The following is a 27,537-nucleotide window of genomic DNA, read 5'->3' as shown; positions in this document are numbered from 1 at the left end:
CACAGAAATTGAGGTTTGGTTAGGGGCTATCTAAGCATTTTCAGTTTTTTTTTCTTTCGGGCTACCCTAGGAATATTTCTCGGCTCCGCCTGAAAAAGTTCATCGGAAGAACGAACTCGCAATTCCTAAATAATTGGCAAAAAATTCAATTCTTTAATTGAATGAATTCTTATTTATATTGCTTTTCAATAGAATGATGCATTAAAAAATCATCTGTATGACTTTTTATTGTTTTTTCTATATATAAATGGGGTAGTATAACTTCTTCTGTATGAAATTTTAGTGCATCACGTATTTCTAAGGAGAAAACCAAAAAAGGTCACCTGTAAGACTTTATTCATACTGTTCTACAATAAAATGATAGCCTGTAGGCTAAACAGTCATCTGTATGACTTTCTGTTGTTTTTTAATGTTAGAGTAGGGCAGTATAATGTCTTCTGTACAGAATTTTAGTGCATCATTTAGGTTTAAGGAAAAACTAGAAAAGTTGTCTGTAAGATTTTATTTGGTAAAATTCTAGTTAATTGACTTCTTGCTATCTCAAAAAGGGTTTAGGTTAGGAAAATGAAACTTTCAGGGATGAATCTACAGACTAAAGTATACCCCAGGAAGGTATTTTGAAGCAACTACCTCCACTCCTTCTCCCTCTAGAGGGCCCTGACCTTTGATGACCTTTAAAAATATGTGTTATAAAAGTGAAACCTTGCAAAATAGATCTTCTGGTTAATTGAAGTACAAAATTGTTTTCAGCTTCATAACTTTGCTCAATCCCATTGTAAGAGATTTTAAAGATATGCAAATACATTTCCTAAATTTTTGAAAAAAAATATTGATATGGCTCAAAATTCTACTCAAATAACTGGAATTGCATTTTCAGAACTAAAGGCAGAGAAAAGGCTTCGGTAAAATTCTAGTTAATTGACTTCTTGCTATCTCAGAAAGGGTTTAGGTTAGGAAAATGAAACTTTCAGGGATGGGTCTACAGGCTAAAGTATGTCCCGGGAAGGTATTTCAAAGTACCCATCTCCACTCCTTCTCCCTCTAGAGGGCCCTGAAATTTGCCTAAATGACAGGTCTATACCTAGTGAAATTTTGACAAAATAACATTTTACCTTAATTTTCAGTTACCAGTTGCTTTTTCTCTGCCTTTAGTTCTGAAAATGCAATTCCTGTTATCTGAGTAGAATTTTGAGCCATATCAATGTTTTTTTTCAAAATTTAGGAAGCATATTTGAATATCTTTAAAACCTTATAAAATGAAATTGAGCAAAGTTATGAAGCTGAAAACAATTTTTTTGTACTTCAATTAAGCAGAAGATCTATTTTTCAAGGTTTCACTTTTATAACGCACATATTTTTAAAGGTCATCAAAGGTCATGGCCCTCTAGAGGGAGAAGGAGTGGAGGTAGTTGCTTCAAAATACCTTCCTGGGACATACTTTAGTCTGTAGATTTATCCCTGAAAGTTTCATTTTCCTAACCTAAACCCTTTCTGAGATAGCAAGAAGTCAATTAACTAGAATTTTACCAAAGCTACTAGTAACTGAAAATTAATGTAAAATGTTGTTTTGTCAGAATTTCAATAGGTATAGACCTGTCATGTAGGCAAATTTCAGGGCTGTCTAGAGAGAGAAGGAGTGGAGGTGGGTACTTTGAAATATCTTCCCAGGACATAGGCCTACTTTAGCCTATAGACCCATCCCTGAAAGTTTCATTTTCCTAACTTAAACCATTTCCAAGATAGCAAGAAGTCAATTAACAGGAATTTTACCCTTTATTCATACTGCTCTACAATAGAATGATTAAATTATATTAAAAAGTTATGTGTTGACTTTTTGTTTCTTTTTTTAATGTAAGAGTAGTGTAGTACAATGTCTATGAAATTTTAGTGCATCAGCTAGGTTTAAGGAAAAAAACAGGGAAGTCATTTGTAAGGCTTTATTTACAGGCCTACTACTCTATAGCCTAATAAAATTATAGCCTATATTAAAATGTCATCCATATGACTTTATTTAGGCTATTCTATTGTAATTCAAGCTAGAAACTCATCTGTATGACTTTATTTAGGACAATATTTTAATGCATCATCCCTTGCTCTTTATACTAAAGTTCAGTAACACACCTGACACCTTTTTTGAACTAGATAACCCAGAATTTCTTTATTTTAGAATCAAATAAAGTGCTTACATCTGCTAGTGTATTCATGAGAATAAATATTCCACAAAACCTACTTGAAAACAGAATACAATTTAAATTCACATATATTAATAAGATCTTCATAAAAATTCCATGCTTACATGATTTGACTGCTGGATTCACCCACCATTAAACACTTCAGTATTTGTGTAAACTATTGTGCTTGTGAAGTTCATTTGTGCAGGCTCATTGTTGGCCTGTGATTGTGAATCACTTTAAAGTGATTCACATCAGGCTCATTGTTGGCCTGGGTAGGATTTTTGAAAATATTTAAGCAATGATTATCTTTTCTCTAGAAATAGAAGTATGTAATTACACACAAGGCCCAAAAAGTCATTTGTATGACTGTATTCATGGTTGCTCTATAATAGTATAAAATATAAAAAGTCATCTGCATTACTTAATCAAATGGTGACTTTATTTATGTTTGCTCTATAAAAGAATAAGACATGCAGTCATCTGTATGACTTTTTATCATTCTAAATGATTAGAGAAAGCACAATATTGTCTTTTGTTTGCCTTTATACTGCATTCTAAATGGTAGCAATTGACAATATTTTATTGCTCAGATATAAGCAAAAATTTGTGTTTATTGTTATATATAAGTAACCCCCTTTTTCTGCAACCCAGATTGGAAAGCTGGCCTAGCTTTCCAAGGCTGTTGACATTATCTGCAACTGGCAGGAAGCTGCTAGGCTGTTTTATAAGAAGAAAAGAATCAGCTAGACTGGGAAAGCCAATCTAGAATTCTAGTCTTGGTAAAAATTTCCTTTTTCTTCTAACATAGCTAAGAAGCAAATGAATAGGCTACATTAGTTGATGCCTTTTTTACACTCTTTTCAAATATAATAATTGATACTAGAGGAAATTGCATTTTAGGGCCTGATTAAGCACAGGAGAAAATTTTCCTATTTGAGTATGTTCTCTTTCCCCTATGAAATCTCCTTCTGATGTTCTTTCTTTATTTTCAACTTCAGGCAGTGTTGCAGGAAATACTTTAAAAAAATAGTTAATGACAAATACCAATTACTCATACCATAAAGTAATTAATTAATAATTAGCAATACATTGCCAGGGAGGTAATTTGTATTTAATTAAAAAATATGTATTTAAAAGACAAATTACTCTAGCTACATTACACTTTTTTTCTCAAAGTGTGCTGATTATGATGAAATTTTTTACAAAATTTTTTATCAAAGCTTGGAGTTTGCTTTCAACAACAAAAGTTTCTCAAACTTCTGATGTCCAAGCAGATTCTAGTGTATAGTGAATACTGAGCCCCCAACAGAAAAACAGACATTCTACTGGATCAAACAATGCTGTGGCAGCTTTGGATTATTGGAAAACTCATGTAACATCCAGGTGTTCTTTCAAGGAATCTATCAAATGGTTTTTTATTGTCCATGAGCCTCAATAACTGAACTTTCATGTTTCAGCCAAAAGAAGAATCCTTACTCATTCTGACACTTTTACTATTGAAAATAAAAGGTCATTGGAATCAATTGACAACACTTTGCTGGGCTCAACATCACAATCAGTCAGCTGATATCAGTATTGATTTGTAAAATGTATTGTATTTTGTCTGAAATTACAAAAATCATTCAGTCAAAAATACCAGATATCCATCTTCCCTTGAAACCAAGGTGGCTTCCACTTGCTATTGCTAGCTCCTTAAAAATAGGCATTCCTAGCTACATTGTACAAGTGTTTGCAAGCTGGTTTTCAAAACCTTTCAAGATTGCTTCCATGAAAGTTTATGTGTTTTCTTTTAAATGTAATCAACAAGGGCAACAGCATTCTCACAAAACAGTTCTTGTCCCCCTGTAGTATGTCAAGTGCCCTGGTGACAGGCTCAGTTACCTTGGTATGCTCCTCAAGCTCAATTGGTTTTAACTATGGTAGTTTTAGTTCCGTGCAAACCTGTCATATCTTATTATGCACTTCAGCAATACTTTTTAGAATATCATGTTGAGAACTACACCAAGTTGCCTTGGGAATAATCAGCTGCTTTGACATTACATCTTGAACTTTATCAGAGGCTTTGAAGCTCTGGCTTGTTGCATTCAACAGTGCTTGACATTTCCCTATTGAAGTATGGTATGGTTTTTATGGCACTTGGTATTAACCAAGTGACATATAGCAATAAAAAATTCTGTCAGTCTGTCCTGGTTTGCTACTTTAGGCACTTTCAGGTAAGCCAGGACAATGAAATTTGTCAGGCGTATCAGGGACTGGACCAGATTAAATTAGAAATAGTCGTTTTCCCAATTTGACCATCTGGGGGGGGGGGTGCCAGTTAATTCAGAAAAAAAAAATGAAGTATTTTTAACTTACAAACGGGTGATGGGATCTTAATGAAATTTGATTTTTGGAATGATATCATGTCTCAGAGCTCTTATTTTAAATCCTGACGAGATCTGGTGACATTGGGGGGAGTTGGAGAGAGGGAACCTAAAATCTTGGAAAATGCTTAGAGTGGAGGGATTGGAATGAAACTTTGTGGAAAAAATAAGCAGAAGTCATAGATACGTGATTGACATAACCGATAACTGGAACGGATCTGCTCTATTTGGGGGAGTGGGGGGGGGTTAATTCTGAAAAATAGAAAAAATGAGGTATTTTTAACTTATGAAGGAGTGATTGGATCTTAATTAAATTTCATATTTAGAAGGACCTCACAACTCAGATTTCTTACTTTAAATCCCAACTGGATCCAGAGTCATTAAGGGGGGGGGGGGAACCGGAAATCTTGGAAAACTCTTAAAGCAGAGAGATCAGGATGGAACTTGGTGGGAAGAATAAAAACAAGTCCAAGATAAGTGACTGACATAACCAGAAGGGATCCGCTATGGATCTGGTGACATATGGGGGAGTTGGGGGGGGGGACCTAAAATATTGGAAAAGGCTTAGAGTGGAGGGATCAGGATGAAACTTGGTGGGGAAAATAAGCAGAAGTCCTAGATATAGTGATTGACATAACTGGAACGAATCCGCTCTATTTGGGGGAGCTGGGGGGAGGGTTAATTCTGAAAAATTAAAAAAAATGAGGTATTTTTAACTTACGAAGAAGTGATTGTATCTTAATGAAATTTTATATTTAGAAGAACCTCGTAACTCAGATCTCTCATTTTAATCCCGACCGGATCCAGCGTCATTGGCGGGGGGGGGGGGGCGTAAATCTTGGAAAACACTTTAAGTGGAGAGATTAGGATGAAACTTGGTGGGAGGAATAAACACATGTCCAAGATACATAACTGACATAACCGGAATGGATCCGTCCTCTTTGGCGGAATTGGGTGGGGGAGGGAGTAATTCAGAAAAAAATAGAAAAAAATGAGGTATTTGTTACTTATGAACGTGTGATCAGATCTTAATGAAATTTGATAAATAGAAGGATCTTGTGCTTCAGAGTTCTTATTTTAAATCCCGACCAGATCCGGTAACACTGGGGGAGCTGGAGGGGGAAACCGGAATTATTGGAAAATATGAAAATTGAAATATCTTTATTGTACAAATGGGTGATCAGATCTTAATGAAACTTGATATATAGAAGGATCTTATGTCTCAGATTCTCCATTTTCAATTCGAATTGGATCCTGGGACATAGGGGGCTGGAGGGAGGAAACCGAAATCTTGGAAAATGCTTAGAGTGGAGAGATCGGGATGAAACTTGATGGGAAGAATAAGCACAAGTTATAGATACGTGATTGACATAATTGGAACGGATCTCTTCACTTTGGAGGAGCTGGGGGGTGGTGATTTGGAAAAATTAAACAAATTGAGGAATTTTTAACTTAAGAATGGGTGACCACATCTTAATGAAATTTGATATTTAGAAGGAACTCATGTCTGAGAGCTCTTATGCGAACTTAAAATGCATGACTTACAATCATAAATTGTCCTTCGACGTTCTCAACTTCTCTAAAACTGGATTCTGGAGCGGGAACCTGGAACTGGAATGGCGAAACTGAAATGAACTGGAACGGCAAAACTGGAACCCCTAACCGATGCTGGAACTGGAATCGGAACCTGGAACCCCTGACTACGAAAACAGCAACAGCTCTCAACTTCCGAAGTCAAACGACGACCAGCACACACCAATAACACGGTCATGCACGAACCAAAACAGCTCTCATTGGAGAGTCTCCACACCACAGCTGACAGTGGCGAAGTCCACCAAAATTGGAAGGTAAACAAACTCACGACACAACCACAGACCAAAATCCAGAGGATGTTAAGAACTCTATCCTCTCCGGCGAAAACCACTGCACCACTCTATAAAGTCTTCTACTACTTTACTGTAAAGGTTTCTCCTAAAATAGGAGAGCTTTAATTATTAGGAGAGCTTGTTTTTACAGCTTTAACTTAATCAATTTCTTTTAGTTATGAGCGCAATTCCAATTTTTGATCCTTATCATCCTGAATTTGATAGAGATATTGCTTCATTATTTTTTAATGGTATAAAAAGTAAAGGTTTAAAAGCCCCTTTGAATTTTTATTCTTCAAGTCGGGATTATAATCCAAATTCTGTAGTAAAATTTTGGACAACTGTGGGTAATTTAATGGTCAAAGAAAGTGCCAGGATAAATATGGGAGATATTTCGGGGGTTAATATAACCGATATACCTATGGAGGGCAACAGCAACAAGGTTAATATGAATCAAAGAGTAATTGGGTCAGTAATGGATCCCCTATTGAAAACGCACTTCGTGAAGAAAAGCAGGAACTTTATCAGCAACTGTAGATGCTGAATTTGGACAGGACAGATTAAAGGACTCCATCAGAACTGGACTGACGTAAAACGTGACCAGGGGAGAGGTAGATTCTTTTTTGTACAGGATGTAAGGGTTAGATTAGTATTTTAGACAGAAATTTTAGTGGAAAAAAAATATGATGAGAAATTTATTATATGGCACTGAGTTAGATAGGTGTGGTGTCGAGCGAAATGAGGCTGGTGAAGGGGTGAACTCTGGTTGACCGAAGGACCTGATGACTGACAATTTATTAGGTACTGACGTAGTAAGGCGTTGTGTTGAGAGAGATAAGGCTGGTGAAGGGGCGGACTGCAGTCGACCAAGGGACCAGGAATATCTGTAAAGGGCTGACATGGTGGAAAGGAGTTCCACACATGGGATATATGCCAATGGGTTGGAAAAGAGTTCTGTACCTGGGAAGTTAAGAGCTGACATGGTGGAAAAGAGTTCCACACATGGGATATATGCCAATGGGTCGGAAAAGAGTTCCGTACCTGGGGAGTTAAGGGCTGACATAGTGGAAAGGAGTTTCACACATGGGATATATGCCAACAGGTCGGGAAAGAGTTCTATACCTGGGGAGTTAAGAGCTGACATGGTGGAAAGGAGTTTCACACCTGGGATATATGCCGACAGGTTGGGAAAGAGTTCTGTACCTGGGGAGTTAAGGGTTGACATGGTGGAAAGGATTTCCACACATGGGATATGTGCCAATGGGTCGGAAAAGAGTTATGTACCTGGAGAGTTAAGGGCTGACATGGTGGAAAGGAGTTCCATACATGGGATATATGCCAACAGGTTGGGAAAGAGTTCTGCACCTGGGGAGTTAATGGCTGACATGGTGGAAAGGAGTTCCACACATGGGATATATGCCAACAGGTCGGGAAAGTTCCGTACCTGGGGAGTTAAGGGCTGACATGGTGGAAGGGAGTTCCACACATGGGATATATGCTGACAGGTTGGAAAAGAGTTCCGTACCTGGGGATTTAAGGGCTGACATGGTGGAAAGGAGTTCCACACATGGGATATTAGCAGCCGACAGGTCGGAACAGAGTTCCGTACCTGAGAAAATAGTAGATAATAAAAGAATCGGATTATTTTTGGAAGAATTAAAGCTTTGGTGAAAGAAAGAAAAAAAAAATCATTGTTTTCTTCAAATTTGAAATTATCATATTTTTTTGGTATTATGTTCAAGCATAAGTTATTTTTAAAGATAGTCTTTTGGTGTTCAAATTTTTTCTATTAGGTGTAGTTATGCAAATTCTATGTGGACTGAGCGTGACAATATAAAGTGAAATGAATAAAGTATCAATTGGGACAATATTTTCTTGTGTCTTGTTGTTCAGTTTTATTACCAGTATTTTATTTTGTGTTTCTATTAAGTTTACCTTTGTTTGAGGATAGAAAATCATTTGTTTTTGGGAAAAAAATGATTTTGAAAACCCGAGGGAAAATCTGTAAACTTTGAAAGTAGTGAAAGTAGGTTAGATACATAATTAAATTCTTAATCATAATTAAGTTCTGTGAAATTCCCACTTCCTAGATGACTACATTAGTATTATAAATTCTGAATATTTGCAGGAACTGACAAATTAAAATAGGTCAGTTCCTGTCACATGCTTCGATGTTTATTTCCTTGATTTAGTGAATATAAGCCACCGTTTTAGAATACTTTATTCAGTTCTTATTCTGTGTGTTCCGTCGTGTGTACATTTACTGTATTATATCTGTAAATAAACATTTTTATACTCGACACACAAACTTTATAAAAGTTAGAGACGTTTGACATCCTCTACCGGTCGAACCCCAGATTGTAGGCCAACGGTACCATAAGACTCTCAAGAAGAGATCAAAGAGAAATAGAGTCACAATTTACAGAGAGTAAAATAGGAGAAACCTTAACAGTAAAGTAGCAGAGGACTTTACAGGTAATTAATTTTTTTTAGAAAAATGGGGTATTTGTAACTTACGAACGGGTGACCAGATCTTAATGAAATTTGATATATAGAAGGATCTTGTGCTTCAGCGCTCTTATTATAAATCCCGACCAGATCCAGTGACAGTGGGGGGGGGGGGAGTTGGATGGGGAAACCAGAAATCTTGGAAAACGTGAAAATTGAGGTATCTTTATCTTACGAATGGGTGATCAGATCTTAATGAAACTTGATATATAGAAAAATCTTATGTCTCAGATGCTCCATTTTCAATTCAAATTGGATCTGGGGACATGGGGGCTTGGAGGAGGAAACAAATCTTTGAAACCGGATATCTTGGAAAACGATTAGAGTGTAAAAATTGGGATGAAACTTGGTGGGTAGAACAAGCAAATGTTGTAGATACGTGATTGTTGTTACCGGACTGGAAGTGCTCTCTTTGGGGAGTTAGGGGGGTCCATTGCTTTGGCGAGTTCGGTGCCTCTGGACATGCTAGAATGATGAAAATTGGTAGGCGTGTCAGAGACCTGCACAAATGGACTTGATAAAGTCATTTTCCCCGGTTTGACCATCTGGGGGGCTTAAGGGAGAGGAAAAATGAGGTGTTTTTAACTTACGTTTGGGTGATCGGATCTTAACAAATTTTGATCAAACAGTTCGTGGTAACGAACTGTAGTAAGGAGCGACCCGGCTCAATAGTAACCAAAACTCTAAAAAATGGAATTTTGATACCAATACCTACATCAAAAGAATCGCATTTTAATGCTGATTTTAAATATATAAGTTTCATCAAGTTTAGTCTTTTCCATCAAAAGTTACGAGCCTGAGAAAATTTGCGTTATTTTAGAAAATAGGGGGAAACACCCCCTAGAAGTCATAGAATCTTAACGAAAATCACACCATCAGATTCAGCGTATCAGAGAACCCTACTGTAGAAGTTTCAAGCTCCTATCTACAAAAATGTGGAATTTTGTATTTTTTGCCAGAAGGCAGATCACGGATGCGTGTTCATTTGTTTTTTTGTTTTTTTATTGTTTTTTTTTTACCAGGGGTGATCGTATCGACCCAGTTGTCCTAGAATGTTGCAAGAGGGCTCATTCTAACGGAAATGAAAAGTTCTAGTGCCCTTTTTAAGTGACCAAAAAAATTGGAGGGCACCTAGGCCCCCTCCCACGCTAATTATTTTACCAAAGTCAACGGATCAAAATTCTGAGATAGCCATTTTATTCAGCGTAGTAGAAAAACCTTATAACTATGTCTTTGGGGACGACTTACTCCCCCACAGTCCCCATGGGAGGGGCAACAAGTTACAAACTTTGACCAATGCTTACATATAGTAATGGTTATTGGGAAGTATACAGGCGTTTTCAGGAGGATTTTTTTGGTTGGGGGAGGGGTTGAAAAGAGGGGGATATGCTGGGGGAACTTTCCATCGATAATTTGTCATGGGGGAAGAAAATCTCCATGAAGGGAGCGCAGGATTTACTAGCATTATTTAAAAACGCAATGAAAAAATTAATATGAAAAAATATTTCAGCTGGAAGTAAGGAACAGCATTAAAACTTAAAACAAACAGAAATTATTACCCATTTGAGGGGCTCACCTCCTCCTAATACCTCGCTCTTTACGTTAAAGTATTTTTAGTAATTTCAACTATTTATTCTACGGCTTTTGTGATTCTGGGGTCATTCTTAATGAATTGGGACAAAATTTAAGCTTTAGTGTGAAGAGCGAGGATCTGACAAGGGGGCGAACCCCCTCATATATGTAATAAAAATATGAGAATACAGAAGTTCTTTCCGTAAGCTAATTTATAAGTTACGTAAATCTTTTACTAATAAAAATATTCGTAAAAAATTAAAAGTTCTAGTTGCCTTTTTAATTAACCAAAAAATCGGAGGGCAACTAGGCTTCCTCCCCCGCTCTTTTTTTCTCAAAATCATTCGATCAAAATTATGAGAAAGCCATTTAGCCAAAAAAAATATGCAAATTTCGTTTTAATTATTCCTCTGCGGAGAGCCAAAATCAAAACATGCATTGATTCAAAAACGTTCAGAAATTAAATAAAAAAAACAAGTTTTTTTTAACTGAAAGTAAGGAGCGACATTAAAACTTAAAACGAACAGAAATTACTTCGTATATGAAAGACTTTTTTACTGTTTTAAAAAGAAGAATTGAGAGACAGAGTCAAACTTTAGCGTAAAGAGCGGGGCGTTGATGAGGAAGCAGTCTCTTTCATATACGAAGTAATTTCTGTTCGTTTTAAGCTTTAATGTCGCTCCTTACTTTCAGTTAAAAAACTTGTTTTTTTTTATTTAATATATAGAAGGACCGTGTGTCTTAGAGCTCTTATTTTAAATCCCGACCGGCATTAAGCCTCTGATTTTCCTTTTAAATCGATCCATTGATTCTTGGAATTTTGCTAGAGCTCATACCACATGAGCTCTCGGCTCTTCTGACCTCGTCACAAATGCCACTTGAGCTCTTGTTTCTAGTTAAGATTTGCAAAGCGTTGCTCTGGGTATAAGACAAAAATCCAGTCTGTTTACCTTAAGACTATTTTTATTGCCGTTGGTGAATTTAAAAATAGAAATATCATTAAATTGGTCTTGAATTTCGACTTGTATTGATCCACTTTTGATACTCGTATCTTTCAACTATTTTATAGGTTTGGTAATTCTCGTCATCTTTTGAAGTTTGACTCAGTTGGTGAAACATGGAAACACAAGACTTCTTCTTTAACATTACTGCTGTTAAGCAAGGTAATTTGTAATATTGGTGATTCAATTGGTTACTTATTTGTGCTTCTTTTGCTCGATAAATGAGGCAATTATTGCGATTCAGACCTTATTTTGGCTACTTTTACTTTAAAAATAGGTTAAACTACCTAAAACTTATATTTCATTAATTTTTCAAAACTTTTCACAGATGAATTTTTTCAAAGCAAATATCTCGTCTATCATGCCTTTGTATAGCCTTTGCGTAGTTTGGTAAATGATTATACTCAAATTAATGAACTAACCAGCGGATCTAAAAACGGTTGAATGTATGAACATTTTATGGAGAATTTTGTCCCATACAATAGACCTATTTTCAGTAAATGCTAATGCATAAACAATAATATTTGCAAAAACCTACAAAACATTGATTTTTTTTTATCTCTGATCTTTGAAAACTCTAGTCGCAGCCATTCTACGATATTTATGGTCAGAGACAAGTTTTAGGATGGAATAATAAAGGTTTATACAAGCTTAAAGCTGACTATCTCAAATTCTCAGTTTAAACGACTCAAATGAATGGACTACAGTAGTTTTGCCAATAAATCGCTTTTTTTGGAGGGACTCTTTTCATCTGGCGATTTTCCTCAAAATCCTTACAGTATTTTGGTTTTGAATTTCGTAGGGGGCTGCAAAGGCATTATTTAAGACGAAAGATTTTAAACCTCTTGCTAAAGGTTTTCAACCGCATATATATCATGAACGGTGGTTATACAAAAAGACACATCAGTGATACACAGGCCACAATAGTTTTCTTTGGTTTGTAATCTGAGTGGCTGAAAACCTCTGGTGAAGAATTGTGCCTATGGTAATCCCAGGGGTGGTCTTTCCATTCCATTGGGTGCCAATTTTGTAGGTATTTTAGGCATTATTTTTGTAGGTAAATCTGTATTCGTTTTTAACATTAAGTTAAACCTAAATCATAGTTACCACCCCTGCCAATCAGTATACACACCTGAGTACCGAACCACCAATCACTGCAAAATGCCAAAATTATCTCGCTTGGTTTCTCACGTTTTTTTTTTTTTTAACAAGTCATAAACATTATTTTTACTATGGACCGTGGTTTGTTCTTTGCTATGTAGCAACTATTCCTTCAAACACGACGAAGAAACGTTTTGACAAAGAGGTCATTATTCTCATGAAATTGTTTAGTTTTTATATTTGTTTTCGAACCTCATGCATCTTAGATTTTATAAAAGTAAATAAAAAACCTATTTTGTTGTACTCTGTTGTTTTTATGTAGTTTGTACTTTGATCTTCAGTCTTTCATGTATTCTTTACTTTGTAGAAGCTGATGATAAATCCTCAAATGATGATAAAGATTTTTTTGGAAGTACATCTCCTACATTTTCAATAGAACACAAAGTCAATCTTTTTGCTACTTCTCAGGGCATATTTGCAAGTCGTAGACCTAAGTCTGACCAGCTTGAGCAGGAGTTGAACACTGGCAGCGACAAAGGTATGCTTCAGATATCCTGTCTCCTTTCTTTATATTTGCTTTTCCAAAATACAAAGGGTGTTCCTTTCATTTTCTTTGAAATTACTTAGGGGCGTGAAAGATTTGTATCTGAGTACTCTGGTTGCGTTTGAAGAGAAATATTTCACCATTGAAAAAAGTCCCTGAACAAAACGAGAAATTTAATTTTATTTTGAAGCCCTTTTAAACTTTAGGAATTCGCAAAAAATCTTTTCTAATTTTAAATATATGTTACCTTTGTTTCTTTTGCTTGGAATTAGCTTTTTAAAGATTTGTAACCAATAAAAATAATACCTTTTATATTATTTATACCTTTCATGTTTTTATTTAATTTATTAAAAAAAGCTTTTTCCACAAAATAGCTTTCCAATGAGAAGTAAAAAACTCCATTGTACCAAAAATTAGTAGGAATAAAATCAAATAATCTACCAAGCGTAAAACTACCACAAATCAGCTTGAATAAATAAATAAAACTCAAAACAATCAGAAATTACAATAAATAACCAAGACAAACTCAAAACATGCAAAAATTAACGTGAGTTGGACTGACAACCCCCTTGCCTTCTCAAGACCAGATCATAATTTGTACTTTACTGAAAAAATAAGAATGAATTTTTATATAAGAATGGATATATATAATAAGAATATATAATAAGAATGAATATATATATATCTATCTCTATATATAAAAATAAGTTGTCTGTCTGTGGATCTGTGGATCAGGTGACGTCATGTTTCTGTGTCGGCTGACGTCATGAAATTAGTTGTCAGGCGACGTCATGAAATTAGTTGTCGTCATTTTTGCTTTGACGGTGACGTCATTCAAGTTATATAAGACATATGTTCACGTAGAAATCTATTAATGTTTAAGTTTACAATGACTGATGAAGATGCTCAAAGAGTCTATGCCAAAAAACTTGCTGCTGATAGTTCCTCGGCACGCTTTCTTTTCTGAATTACTCTATCAGCAGCAAGTTTTTTGGCATAGACTCTGAGCATCTTCATCAGTCATTGTAAACTTAAACATTAATAGATTTCTACGTGAACATATGTCTTATATAACTTGAATGACGTCACCGTCAAAGCAAAAATGACGGCAACTAATTTCATGACTTAATTTCAGAACTTAATTTCTGTGTTGACTGACGTCATGAAATTAGTTGTCGTCATTTTTGTTATGACGATGCTTAGTATATTGTAAAACACATTAATTTGTTTAATAATATACCATTTAAAACACCAAAATGAACATGCTGGAGTAGTCACTCGGTGAGAGAGGGTGTCAGAACGGAGAATGAAGGTCCCAGGTTCAAATCCTGGTTAGGCTAAAAAAGGTAAAAATCTAAAAACTAAAAAAAAAAACTGAAAAAACTAAAAAAGGCAAAAACTACAAAAAAAAACTAAAAACTAATAAAAAAAAAATTAAGAATAAAAATAAAAAAAATAAAAAAGATAAAAACTAAAAAAAAAGTAAAAAGAAAAAACGAAAAAAAACTAAAAAAGCTAAAAAAAAGGTAAAAACCAATAAAAAACTGAAAAGAAAAAAAGGAATAAAACTAAAAAAATTTTCATCTAAAAAACTAAAAAAAACTAAAAAAGGTAAAAACTAAAAGAACTAAAAAGAAAAAAAAATTAAAAAAAGGAAAAAAACTGAAAAATAAAGAAGAAAAAGAAAACTAAAAAAATATAAATAAAAATAAAAAAACTAAAAAGATAAAAACTTCAAAAAAAACTAAAAAGAAAAAAGAAAAAAACTAAAAAACCTAAAAAAAGGTCAAAACCAATAAAAAAAAACTAAAAGGAAAAAAAGGGAAAAAATTAAAAATTTATTTCATCATATACCAATTCAAAAACGAATGTATACCGGGATGACGTCCGGGACACAGGGAATATAAATGACACAACTACAACGGGGACGCCGGGGGGCACAGGGGGATATAAATGACGACCGGGACACCGGGACACAAGGAATATAAATGACGCCCGGGACACTCAAAGAGAAATCAGATACTGGGACACCGGGACACAAATGACGACCGGGACACAGGGAATATAAATGACGACCGGGACACAGGGACATAACTACAAAGGGGACGCCGGGGTGCACAGGGGGATATATAAATGACGTCATGAAATTAGTTGTCGTCATTTTTGTTATGACGATGCTTAGTATATTGTAAAACACATTAATTTGGTTAATAATATACCATTTAAAACACCAAAATGAACATGCTGGAGTAGTCACTCGGTGAGAGAGGGTGTCAGAACGGAGAATGAAGGTCCCAGGTTCAAATCCTGGTTAGGCTAAAAAAGGTAAAAATCTAAAAACTAAAAAAAAACTAAAAAAACTAAAAAAGGCAAAAACTACAAAAAAAAACTAAAAACTAATAAAAAAAAATTAAGAATAAAAATAAAAAAAATAAAAAAGATAAAAACTAAAAAAAAAAGTAAAAAGAAAAAACGAAAAAAAACTAAAAAAGCTAAAAAAAAGGTAAAAACCAATAAAAAACTGAAAAGAAAAAAAGGAATAAAACTAAAAAAATTTTCATCTAAAAAACTAAAAAAACTGAAAAATAAAGGAGAAAAAGAAAACTAAAAAAATATAAATAAAAATAAAAAAACTAAAAAGATAAAAACTTCAAAAAAACTAAAAAGAAAAAAGAAAAAAACTAAAAAACCTAAAAAAAGGTCAAAACCAATAAAAAAAACTAAAAGGAAAAAAAGGGAAAAAATTAAAAATTTATTTCATCATATACCAATTCAAAAACGAATGTATACCGGGATGACGACCGGGACACAGGGAATATAAATGACACAACTACAACGGGGACGCCGGGGGGCACAGGGGGATATAAATGACGACCGGGACACAAGGAATATAAATGACGCCCGGGACACTCAAAGAGAAATCAGAGACTGGGACACCGGGACACAAATGACGACCGGGACACAGGGAATATAAATGACGACCGGGACACAGGGACATAACTACAAAGGGGACGCCGGGGTGCACAGGGGGATATATAAATGACGATGGCGACTCAGGGAATGGTCGATTAGCAATCACCATCAACAAAGCTCAAGGGCAATCATTAGAATCATGAGGTATAGATCTGAATACGGATTGTTTTCCCATTGACCATTATATGTTGCATGTTCAAGAGTCGGTAAACCTGACAATCTATTTATATGCACAGACAATGGGACAGCAAAGAATGTTGTATATTCGCAAGTTTTACGTAGTTAAAAACATATATATATATATATATATATATATATATATATATATATATATATATATATATATATATATATATATATATATATATATATATATATATATATATATATATATATATATATATATATATATATATATATATATATATATATATATATATATATATATATATATATATATATATATATATATATATATATATATATATATTCACAGGTGGGACATAGGGACACAACTACAATGGCGCGTAACGACTTACGTGCGCGGGGGGGCTTGGGGGGGGGGGGCGCGAAGCGCCACCCCAACAGCTAGTATATATATATATATATATTTTTTTTTTACTTTTTAACTTTGAAGTCAAAAGTTATTAGGACTTAGGAATAAATACCAGCATAATATATATATATATATATATATATATATATATATATATATATATATATATATATATATATATATATATATATATATATATATATATATATATATATATATATATATATATATATATATATATATATATATATATATATATATATATATATATATATATATATATATATATATATATATATATATATATATATATATATATATATATATATATATATATATATATATATATATATATATATATATATATATATATATATATATATATATATATATATATATATATATATATATATATATATATATATATATATATATATATATATATATATATATATATATATATATATATATATATATATATATATATATATATATATATATATATATATATGCTGGTATTTATTCCTAAGTCCTAATAACTTTTGACTTCAAAGTTAAAAAGTAAAAAAAAAAAATTCCTACTTCCATATCAGCAATTTGTATGCGCATGCTATGTTCTTTTTAGGGGTAGTATTGGTAGCTGCAGTAGCAATAGTAGTAATGGTAGTTGTAGTGGTAGTAGGATACAAATATTGTATTTTGGGTCGATTGATCATCTCGCTTATTATTTCCTGATAGTTCCAAACTAACATGGTTAGTCATTCTTGACTTATGACCTTTTGACAATCTGAATACACATAATTTTTATTTAATGTGTTTTTGGAAATGATGAGCGTAGGGGTAAGGGCTGGGGACAATTATGAACTAAATCTCAAAATTTCTATTGGTTTCATTTTGGGGAAAAGAGGACTTGGGAGGGGCCACTTGCCCTGTGGTCACTTTTGACTCTTAGAAAGGGCACTAAAACTTCCGATTTCTAATCCAGTAAGCCCCCTCCGAAGTTTGTACGACCACCCCTTTCATAAAAACCTTAGCCTCTATGTCAATAATGTGCAACTTGTATAACTTATAGCCCTTTCCTTGAGGGCTGTGGGGGGGAGTATAATCCCCGAAGGCATAATCACTGGACTTTGTAGCTTTCTTGAACCATATGGATATCTCAAAAGTTTGATTGGATGTGTTTAAGGAAATGATTAGCGTGGGGGGGGGAGCTTGGTGGCCTCCAATCAATTTTGACTCTTCAAAAAGGGTACTAGAACCTTCAATTTTTAATCGAATGAACCCCTTTCAAAGTTTCTACGACAGCCCCCTCTATACGAAGTGCCTTGGTCAGAAAATAGAGAGAAATAAATAACACATTGTGTCCACATCGTTCTTTACTTAAGCAGTGTTATTGCGCTGCCTATGATAGTATGCCAGTGTACCAAACCGCTGTCACAACACTTATCTGAGATCGTTTTAGGTTCACTAGTGCAACAATAAGAGTTTAAGAAGTGGATAATTTATTATATTGGAGTGTAATCAGCCTCATTTGGGTATGGAGCATTTTAAAATCGAATGAAAACAAAGATTTTTCATAACTATTGCCTCGTTTTAAATGAAAATGAATGTTCCTGATATTTTCGAAAGTTTACATTTGGTTAGCATCACTGGTGATTTCACCTTATTCTGTGTTGTTTTTCTCATGACAAAATCGTATGGAAAACAGTTTTTTTTCATTTTTATGATTTTTCAACAAGCCTTCTTGGCCGCATGCATCCCATGTATTTGGAAGACAGATATTAAAATTGTTAGTTCTAAGGATAATCATAATTTTTGCATATTGCATGAGACATATTGTTTGGTTTTTATGATATAGGCGAATGCAGTTCTTTACAGCATTAAATAAAAACCTTTTTTTCAACGGAAAATAAGGGGTAACATTAAAACTTGAAACGAACAGAAATTGTTTTGTTTATAAAGGGTACTACCCCTTCCTTAACGCTCGCTCTTTACGCTAAAGTTATCATGTTCTTAAAAAGATACATCGCATTCAAATTTAATGGGCCTCGTATCTGATCAGTCTTTCTTAAAGAATTGTGACGAAAAGGCAAACTTTCTCGTAAAGAGCAAGTGCTGAGGAATGAGCAGCCAAGTGATCAGGAATGAGTCATATACGGATCAATTTCTCTTCGTCTTAAGTTTTAGTGCTACTTCTTACTTTCAGTAGACAAAACTTAGTTTTTCTTTACTTAATTTCTGACTGTTTGTCAGGTCATAACAGGAATTCCTCCCCCTTTTTTAAAATACACACTGGAAAATTCCTTTCGGAAACTTGCCTTCCCACTGAAAATCCCCCCTCCTTGGAGAAAATACTCTTCAAAAAATTTCCCTATATTTCCCAATGACAGACACCATATGTGAACAATACTGAATTTGTATAAATTACTACCCTTTTCTCAATGTCTATGGGGGGAGGGGTCACATAATCCCCAGAGGGATAGTTAATGGACCTTTCAATTCAGCTGAATAATTATTGCCATCTCAAAATTTTGATCAGATATCTTCGGTGGAAAAACAGGCATAGGAGAAGGTAATGTTGACCTCAATCTCTTTGATTACTTAAAAAGGGCAAAAGAAATTCTATTTCCAATCGCTTGAGCCTTTCTCGATTTTCAAGGATCGCTGTTTCGGTACAATCACCCCTAGGGAAATAAAATACCAACATCGATAACCTTTCTTCTGACAAGAGTCACAACATTCCAAATTTTTATATATGATTTTTAAACCTCAGCAGTAGAGTTCTGTGACAGGCTGAATCTGATGGTGTTATTTTCATTAAGAGTATTTTTCTAGGTAAGGTCCCCCCTTTTTTGAAAATTGGGTAAGCTTAATTTTCTTAGACTTGGAATTTTTATGGGTAACATTAAACTTACACAACTTCACGTATTTGGAATCAAAATGAAAAATCAATTCTTTTAATAGATCTGAATCAAAGCTCGTTTTTTAGATTTTCGGTTACTATTGATCCAAGTCGCTTCTTGCTTACACTTCGTTCCCACGAACTGTTTGGTGATTTGCTTTTCTGTCTGGCAGCTAGAGTAGGTTATACTATTAGCTTTTTGATCGCCGGAAACTGCATGATTGTTTACAAAAAAAATTGTTCATACCTATAAGGTGGAAGAAAAGAGGGAAAGAGTCATATTAGGTCACCTATCCTTATGAACGAAGATATTTGGAAAATGTAAAACAAACATTGCTTCGGAAGATTTTAAATAAAAAGGGCTTTTTACAAAACTCTTAAATTTTGTATAGTATAATATAAATTTTTAGAAATTATTAGAAATAAATATAATGATTCTGTGTGAAAAGTTGTTTTTATAGACAGATCAAGGAAGTCAAAAGTGATTGGAAGGCAACTAGGCTGCGCTCCCCTCGCTTGTCTTTCTCAAAGACATGTGATCAAAATTTTGAGATAGCCATCTGATTCAACATAGTTGAAAGGTCCATTAGCTATGTCTTTTGAGATGACAATCCTTCTGCAGCCCTTATGGCACAATTTGTCCATTGTTTACCTATAGTATTTGTTGTTTGGAAAAGGGTTTGACGTTTTGTGTCTGTGTCAATTAATTGAAAAAAAAACTTTCCACAAAAGGAGTTTTTCAAAAAAATTTAAGACTTACGTTAAACCGAAAATGAATAAACCCTTTCTTCTTAAAAAAATAAAATAAATGAAGCCCAAAATGAGCACAAACTAGACCTATGTTGCCTGAGCAACGTGAAATGTTGCGGCTACCTTTGTCCGGCTTCGCCGAATAAAGTGTTGCGAGAGTAACACTTTAATTTTGTTTCTTTGCTATCGATTAAACCCTGAAGTTGTCAGCCTATCGAAGCTTTTAAAACGTTACGTTCAAAGAAGAACGCGATCAGTAGCCACATGATCAAAGGCTGCCCCTCAGCGTTGAAAAAACAACAATAACAAAAGAATAGCGAAAGAAAGGACTAAATTGACTTTGCAGCCAGTTGAACTTAATCCTTTTCAATCGTAGACATCGTGACGGATAAAAGCTTAGAACAATATCTTAGATAATCCAGTTGGTATTATAAAGCTATCTGTAATTTTTCAGGATCAAAATACCATAAATGACACTATTAATTATGAAGAAACTACTATGGCATATTTTTAATCAGCTCATCACGAGCTATCGATAATACCGAAAGAAGGGACTAAATTGACTATGCAGCCAGTTGAACGTTATCCTTATCAATCGTAGACGTCGTGACGGATGAAAACTTGAAACAGTATCTTATATGATCTAGTTGGTATTATAAAGCTATCCGTAACTTTTCAGGATCAAAATGCCATAGATGACACTATTAATTATTACGAAACTGCCTCGTTGTTTTACGTTATCGTTTGTACCCGTTGCCTAAACACCTAATTCTAGGTTACAGTGAGTATGGGTAGGCTGCACCAACTAGCAAAAGTTACAAACCCCTCTTCACTGAAGATGATTGTACCCTAACAGATGATTATTATTTACAAGTCCCCTACATGTCTTACCAATGGAACCAACTCGGTCTTACCATCAAATAAACTGGGAACAAATAATAGGCACACCAAATAGCAAAATTTGCAAACCCCTCATTGCCGAAGATGATTATGAGCTAACAGCCGACCTTTCCTTACAATTCCCCTACATGTCTCACAATTGGTACCGGTCTATTTTTGGTTTCAGTGTGTACCTTACTACTGAAGTTGTTAACCCCTTGAAATTCTCAAACTGGTATATCTCATGAAGGAATCTTTGTACCAAAAAATGCATGACATATACTTTGGTCAGCTCATCACGAGCTATAATACCAAAAGAAGGGACTAAATTGACTTTGCAGCCAGTTGAACTTTATCCTTTTCTATCGTAGACATCGTGACGGATCAAGACTTAGAACTATATCTTATATAATCTAGTTGGTATTATAAAGCTATCCGTAACTTTTTAGGATCAAAATACCATAGATGAAACTATTAATTATTACGAAACTGCCAAAAGTATAACAGTTCAAAATAGGGATAAAACCTTTTAATAGACAGTGAACAGGTATAAAATTTTTAACTGGATACTCCGAACACATATGCAGTGTTCATCATCAGCAGTAAAACTAAAAGACATCAATAAAACAAACAAAATTTATACCCAATAAACTAATTACATATAGTTTATTGCTCTTATTTTTTTTTTAAATGCAATAGCGGAAGCAAATCTCCTTGACCTTTTCGGTTCCTGTTCATTAGAACCGGAGCCTTAAAGGGGCCATGGGGGCCCCTTTAAGTCCTTTGTTAGCAAATTGTTTTGTAGAAAATATTGAAACAATAGCGTTAGATTCATATTTTTTAAAACAAAATATTGTGGGACATATATCGATGACATAATTTCAGTATGGAATTATGGGGAGGAGGAATTGAAAGGTTTTTTAGAACATCTTAATTTTTGGGGAGGTGATTTAAAATTTACAATAGAATTAGAAGAGGATAATAAACTTCCTTTTTTAGATGTTCTTCTTTAAAAAATGAAAATAGTCTGGAATTTAAAATTTACAGAAAACCTACTAACAATAATAGATTTTTGTCGTTCTTCTCCGGTCATGCTCGCCAAGTAAAAATTGGCTTAATCATATCCTTAACTGACCGCATTTTTTGAATTTGTTCTCTGAAATTCATTGAGGAGGAATTATTATTGTTAAAAGAAATTTTAATAAGTAACCATTATCCAGGTTGGTTAATTGACCAGACTTTTTCGAAAGGAAGAAAAAAATTTCTAGAATTTTCTAACCATATTCTGGAAACAACAGAAAAGAAAGATATTTTTGTTCTTTGCCATATGTTCCAGGGCTGAGTGAAAAACTTAAAAGAATTTTACAAAATATGGGTTTAAAGGTAGCTTTAAGAGGTAGTAATACTTTGGCTAATTTTTTAAATTCTGGAAAGAATCGAACTTCCGTAGAGCAACAAAGTGGGGTTTATAAAATCCTATGTACTTGTGGTAGCTCTTATGTGGGACGTACTAACCAGAATTTAAAAATGAGATTACTACAACATCATAATTCTATTTCATCGTCTTTTAAGCAAAATTCCAAACCTGAAGATTTCACGTCAGCTATATCGGAACATATTTATAATTGTCTAAATCATTTTATTTTGTTTGAAAATGTTTCTTTGATTTCTAGGAACCAAGGTTTAAAGCAAATTTTCAGGGAAACAATCGAAATTAAAAAAATTAAAAATTCAAGAATAATTCCATAAATAGAGATACAGGCGAATTTGGATTGACCTCAATTTATGATACTTTACTGAGGTCAAATAAAGTAAATATTACTTCACCTAAGAGCTATAAACTATGTCCACCTGATGAGTCAGATAAATCTAATGAACCGGAACCGAAAAGGTCAAGGAGATTCGCTTCCGCTGTTGCATTGAAAAAAAAAGAAGAGTAATATACTAAATGTAATTAGTTTATTGGGTATAAATTTTGTTGTTTTATTGATGTCTTTTAGTTTTACTGCTGATGATGAACACTGTATATGTGTTCGAAATATCCAGTTAAAAATTTCTATATCTGTTCACTGTCTACTAAAAGGTTTTATCCCTATTTTGAACTGTTATACTTTCGTCATGGAAAGGCAGTGTGGGCTTCGAAGTCATCTACGAAACTGCCTCATTGTTTCACGTTATCGTTTGTACCCGTTGCGTAAACACTTAATTCTATGTTACAGTGAGTATGGGTACACCAACTAGCAAAAGTTAACAACCCCTCAGTGCTTTCATTGTTACGTTATCGTTTCAACCCGTTGGGTAAACACTTAATTCTAGGTTACGGTGAGTATGGGTAGGCTACATCAACTAGCAAAAGTTAAAAACCCCTCTTCACTGAAGATGATTGCACCCTAACAGACGAACAATACAGGCATGTCTTACCACTGGAACCAAATTGGTCTTACCATCAAATACACCGGAAACATTCCTTGAAAGTTGGTCAAAACATTTATAGCTTTTTTTTCTGTTCCTTGAAAGTTGGTCAAAACATTTATAGCTTTTTTTTTCTGTCCACCTGGTCTCATACATTTTGATAAAATGGATGCTATATGTCTTCTTGTTGTAGATTCTCGGAAAATATTTATGAAATCCCTGACGGTAAAAAACAGTGTTTCTCACTTCAGATATCTTATTCGTATCATTTACCTCCAGATATAGTCTGTGGTTAGCTCAGCGAAAAAAGTGAAAAGTAATTCTAAATTTTTTCCTCAGAATAGTTTGACCTTCCTTGTCTGCCATTGTGCAGACATCCATCGAATTCCAGACCAACACATTTCTCAAGCTCCACTCTGTTGTCATTAAAAATGGTTTTATTTTTTTGCAATTGTGACAGCGTCTTGAGCTTCAAGTAGACAGAAATCAGTAGATTCTTCTTTATGAGGTTGATATTTTCATTATAATATCACAAACCTATAGATAGTTGCTCTTTACCAAGTATGCCTTATCAGTGTTATCACTACAAGATATTTTAAAATTCGTTTCAGTTATGCGTGGCTTTTTTATTTTAGGGGGGAAAAACCTTCGAAAAACCAGAAAGTAATTTGCACCTCTCTGAAAACAAAACTTATTCTAAATTTTTCGCTTTTTTAAGCTTAATAAAACGAAAATTCTTAAGATTTTCAGGTACGGATATCAGTATATCGTCCTTTTATTAATGATATCAGTTCTTTCGATATTATGAAATACAAGCACAGCTCGAAACAAGGATTGTTTTCAGCAAAGTTCAAAGTATGTTCTTGCCGTTAGAACGCACAGGGGGCTTCAGCCCTATCCTTCCTTAGTACCTGCTCGTTTTGAGTTTGACTCGGTGATTTATTTTAATTTCTGTTCGTTTTATGTTTTTATTTATTTGCTAATGGTAGATTTACGCTTGAAAAGTTATTTGACTTTTTTTCTACTCTTATTGTGGCTCTTACTTTTCTTTGCAAAACTTCTTCTGTGGAAATTTTTCAAAATTAATAATTAATTGAATTGGAGAGCTAATACAGCATATGTATATGATAGTATATCAATATATTTAGAAAATTCTATGTTTATAAATTAATATACAACCTCTGATTTAAGACTTTTAAATTACCATAAATTACTAGGAAGATACTTCCTTTATCGAAGAGAATTGTGGACAATTTAGCTGTTATAAGTTAATCACCAACGGAAGAATAATAAAAATCAAGTTCATAGTAAATGTGTAAAATTCAAAATGTTGTAAATGTTGGAGCTGAATTGTGTTAAAATAATAAAGGACTAAAAAATGTAAGCCAAATTTATTAATTATGAGTCAATGTTAAATTATTTTATTTATTCCTATTATAGTGTATCATGACAATGCTGTCAGCAAACGAGAATGTGGAACACCTTGCGTGCCTGGTCTTACAGGTGTATGTTTAAACCAAGAAATGAATGTGGATTTTCAGAAAAATGAGCTGCCAATTAACATTTGTGTATTTGCTGAAAAGGATATAGTAAAACAGGAGGTTTGCCATATAGGAGAAACACCTTTCGAACGTTATGCATATGAGAAAACATTACCACATTCATCCAACTTGCATGATCATCAGAGAACTCTTAATGGAGGGAACCCTTTCGAATGTAATGTATGTGAGAAACGTTTTACTACCAGTTCGAATTTGTCTCAACATAAAAAAATTCATACTGGAGAAAAACCTTTCAAATGTGATGTATGTGAAAAAACCTTCCGCCAGAAAACACACCTGTGTAATCATCAAAGAACTCACACTGGGGAAAGAACTTTTGAATGTGATGTATGTGAGAAACGTTTTAGTTCTTTTTCGCATTTGACAGGACATGAAAGAACTCACACTGGAGAAAAACCTTTCAAATGTGATATATGTGAAAAAACCTTCCGACAGAAAATACATCTGTGTAATCATCAAAGAACTCACACTGGAGAAAAACCTTTTGAATGTGATGTATGTGCGAAACGTTTTAGTTCTTTTTCGTATTTGTCAGAACATGAAAGAACTCATAATGGAGAAAAACCTTACAAATGTGATCAATGTAAGAAAAAATTTCGCCAAAAAACCCACCTATCTAATCATCAAAGAACTCATACTGGAGAAAAACCTTTCAAATGCAACATATGTGGGAAACGTCTTACTTCAAGTTCCAGTTTATTTCATCATCAAAGAACTCACACTGGAGAAAAACCTTTTGAATGCGATATTTGTAAGAAATGTTTTACTTCAAGTTATCATTTATCTAATCATCAAAGAACTCATACTGGAGAAAAACCTTTCGAATGTGATATATGCGAGAAACGTTTTACTTTAAGTTGTAGTTTGTCTCATCATCAAAGAACTCATACTGGAGAAAAACCTTTCGAATGTGGAATGTGTGAAAAAACATTCAGCCGAAAATCTATCCTCTCTGATCATCAAAGAACTCATACTGGAGAAAAACCTTTCAAATGTGGTATATGTAAGAAAAGTTTTACAATAAGTTCTAGTTTATCTCGTCACCGAAGAACTCATACTGGAGAAAAACCTTTCGAATGTGATATATGTAAGAAAAGTTTTACAAGAAGTTCTACTTTATCTCGTCACCAAAGAACTCATACTGAGGAAAAACCCTTTGTGCATGTCAGTGTGTAATCTATAATAACTAAAATGTTCATATGAAAATTTTACTAGTACTGATGCAAAGCAATGGTGCATGCTAGTATAAGTCGAAATTTTGCGATATTTTGAACTAAATCAAAACTTACTATTACAGGTTTACTAAAGGATGTATAAGTAATATTCCAGGAAAGGTCTAGGGCATTAAGTTGAAACTTTCAGGTAGCATCAAAAACGATGTTGTACTAACAAAAAGGCATTATGTGCATGCTACGGCTGTTATGACTAGTTCTACTACTGAAGCTAAGAATATTAAGGTGAAAGTTTCAGGGGATGTTGAACTAAATTGAAACACACTATTTTCATGCAGGTGGCCAAAAGGTATATCATCAATATCTCAGGAATGGCTTAGGGTATTAAGTTGAAACTTTTGAGGTATATTGAACTAAGAAGAGGCACTGTGTGCCCATTATTGCTACTGCTACTACTATTCATTAAAAAATGTCGATGATGATGTTGATGGCTTAGAGTAGCCTATAAGATGGAACTTTAAGCACACGTTGAGTAGGGTTTGATCAGAACACACTGTATGGATGCAGGTCTCCTAAAAGACAAATCAGTAGTATCTCAGGAACAAATTTAAGTATTCAGCTGATGCAAACTGAGAATGTTGAACTTACCAAAAAGCACTAAATGAATACTTCTACTACTGCTGTCATTACTACTGTTCTTACTACTACTTCTGGTCCTGTGACCACTACTATTGTTAAGGCAATGGATATTAAGGTAAATATTTTAGAGACTGGTGAGAGTGGTTTCCCAAGATTAAAACAAACTAAGTGAATCCAGGTTGTCAAAAGGGCGTATCAGTAGTATCTAAGCAACGGCTTAGAGTATTAAATTGAGGAAAAATGATGATTTTGAACTAAATAAAAGAAATAGTCTGCATCATCGGGCTTATCAAAGGGTATGTCAGCATTATCCCAATAACATCTATTGGTATTAGGAACTTTAATTTTAAGCATCTATTGATTAATTAGGAACTTTCAAGGCTTCTAAAACTTTTGCTGCTCCTCCTACTTTCCACTAAACTTGAAGTATTTTCACTAATATTGCTAGTTGTATCCTAAAGACATCATATGCTACTTCAGAAACTATTTTCCTAAAAATTAATCTATCTATTTTCCCACATTGTCAAATTTTGAATCTCCAGTTTTGTATTCGACGGTTTTTAT

General features: G+C 33.9%; 1 protein-coding gene across 2 annotated transcripts; it reads left to right on the top strand.

Annotated features, from left to right (window-relative positions):
• Nucleotides 1-138: 138 nt before the first annotated feature.
• Nucleotides 139-26,487, top strand: LOC136038611 (zinc finger protein OZF-like). 2 transcript variants are annotated; one of them, XM_065721828.1, is made up of 4 exons: nt 139-215; nt 11,552-11,645; nt 12,952-13,122; nt 25,041-26,487. In XM_065721828.1, the coding sequence occupies exons 2-4, from the start codon at nt 11,600-11,602 to the stop codon at nt 26,336-26,338; spliced, it is 1,515 nt and encodes a 504-aa protein (XP_065577900.1). In that variant the 5' UTR covers nt 139-215; nt 11,552-11,599; the 3' UTR covers nt 26,339-26,487. The 2 variants fall into 2 exon arrangements, with proteins under 2 accessions (XP_065577900.1, XP_065577901.1); XM_065721829.1 differs by having other exon boundaries at nt 163-325.
• The last annotated feature ends 1,050 nt before the right edge of the window (nt 26,488-27,537 follow it).

Source organism: Artemia franciscana, chromosome 18 (genome assembly GCF_032884065.1).
Source record: "Artemia franciscana chromosome 18, ASM3288406v1, whole genome shotgun sequence".
NCBI lineage: Eukaryota > Metazoa > Arthropoda > Branchiopoda > Anostraca > Artemiidae > Artemia > Artemia franciscana.
This window is presented reverse-complemented; position numbering and strand designations above follow the sequence as displayed.

What these genes read in the sequence shown, in the direction of transcription:
- LOC136038611 (XM_065721828.1), top strand. Translation starts at nt 11,600, where the DNA reads ATGGAAACACAAGACTTCTTCTTTAACATTACTGCTGTTAAGCAAG. An exon ending in CATTACTGCTGTTAAGCAAG is followed by an intron (nt 11,646 to 12,951) that starts GTAATTTGTAAT and finishes TTTACTTTGTAG; the next exon opens with AAGCTGATGATAAATCCTCA. An exon ending in GAACACTGGCAGCGACAAAG is followed by an intron (nt 13,123 to 25,040) that starts GTATGCTTCAGA and finishes TTCCTATTATAG; the next exon opens with TGTATCATGACAATGCTGTC.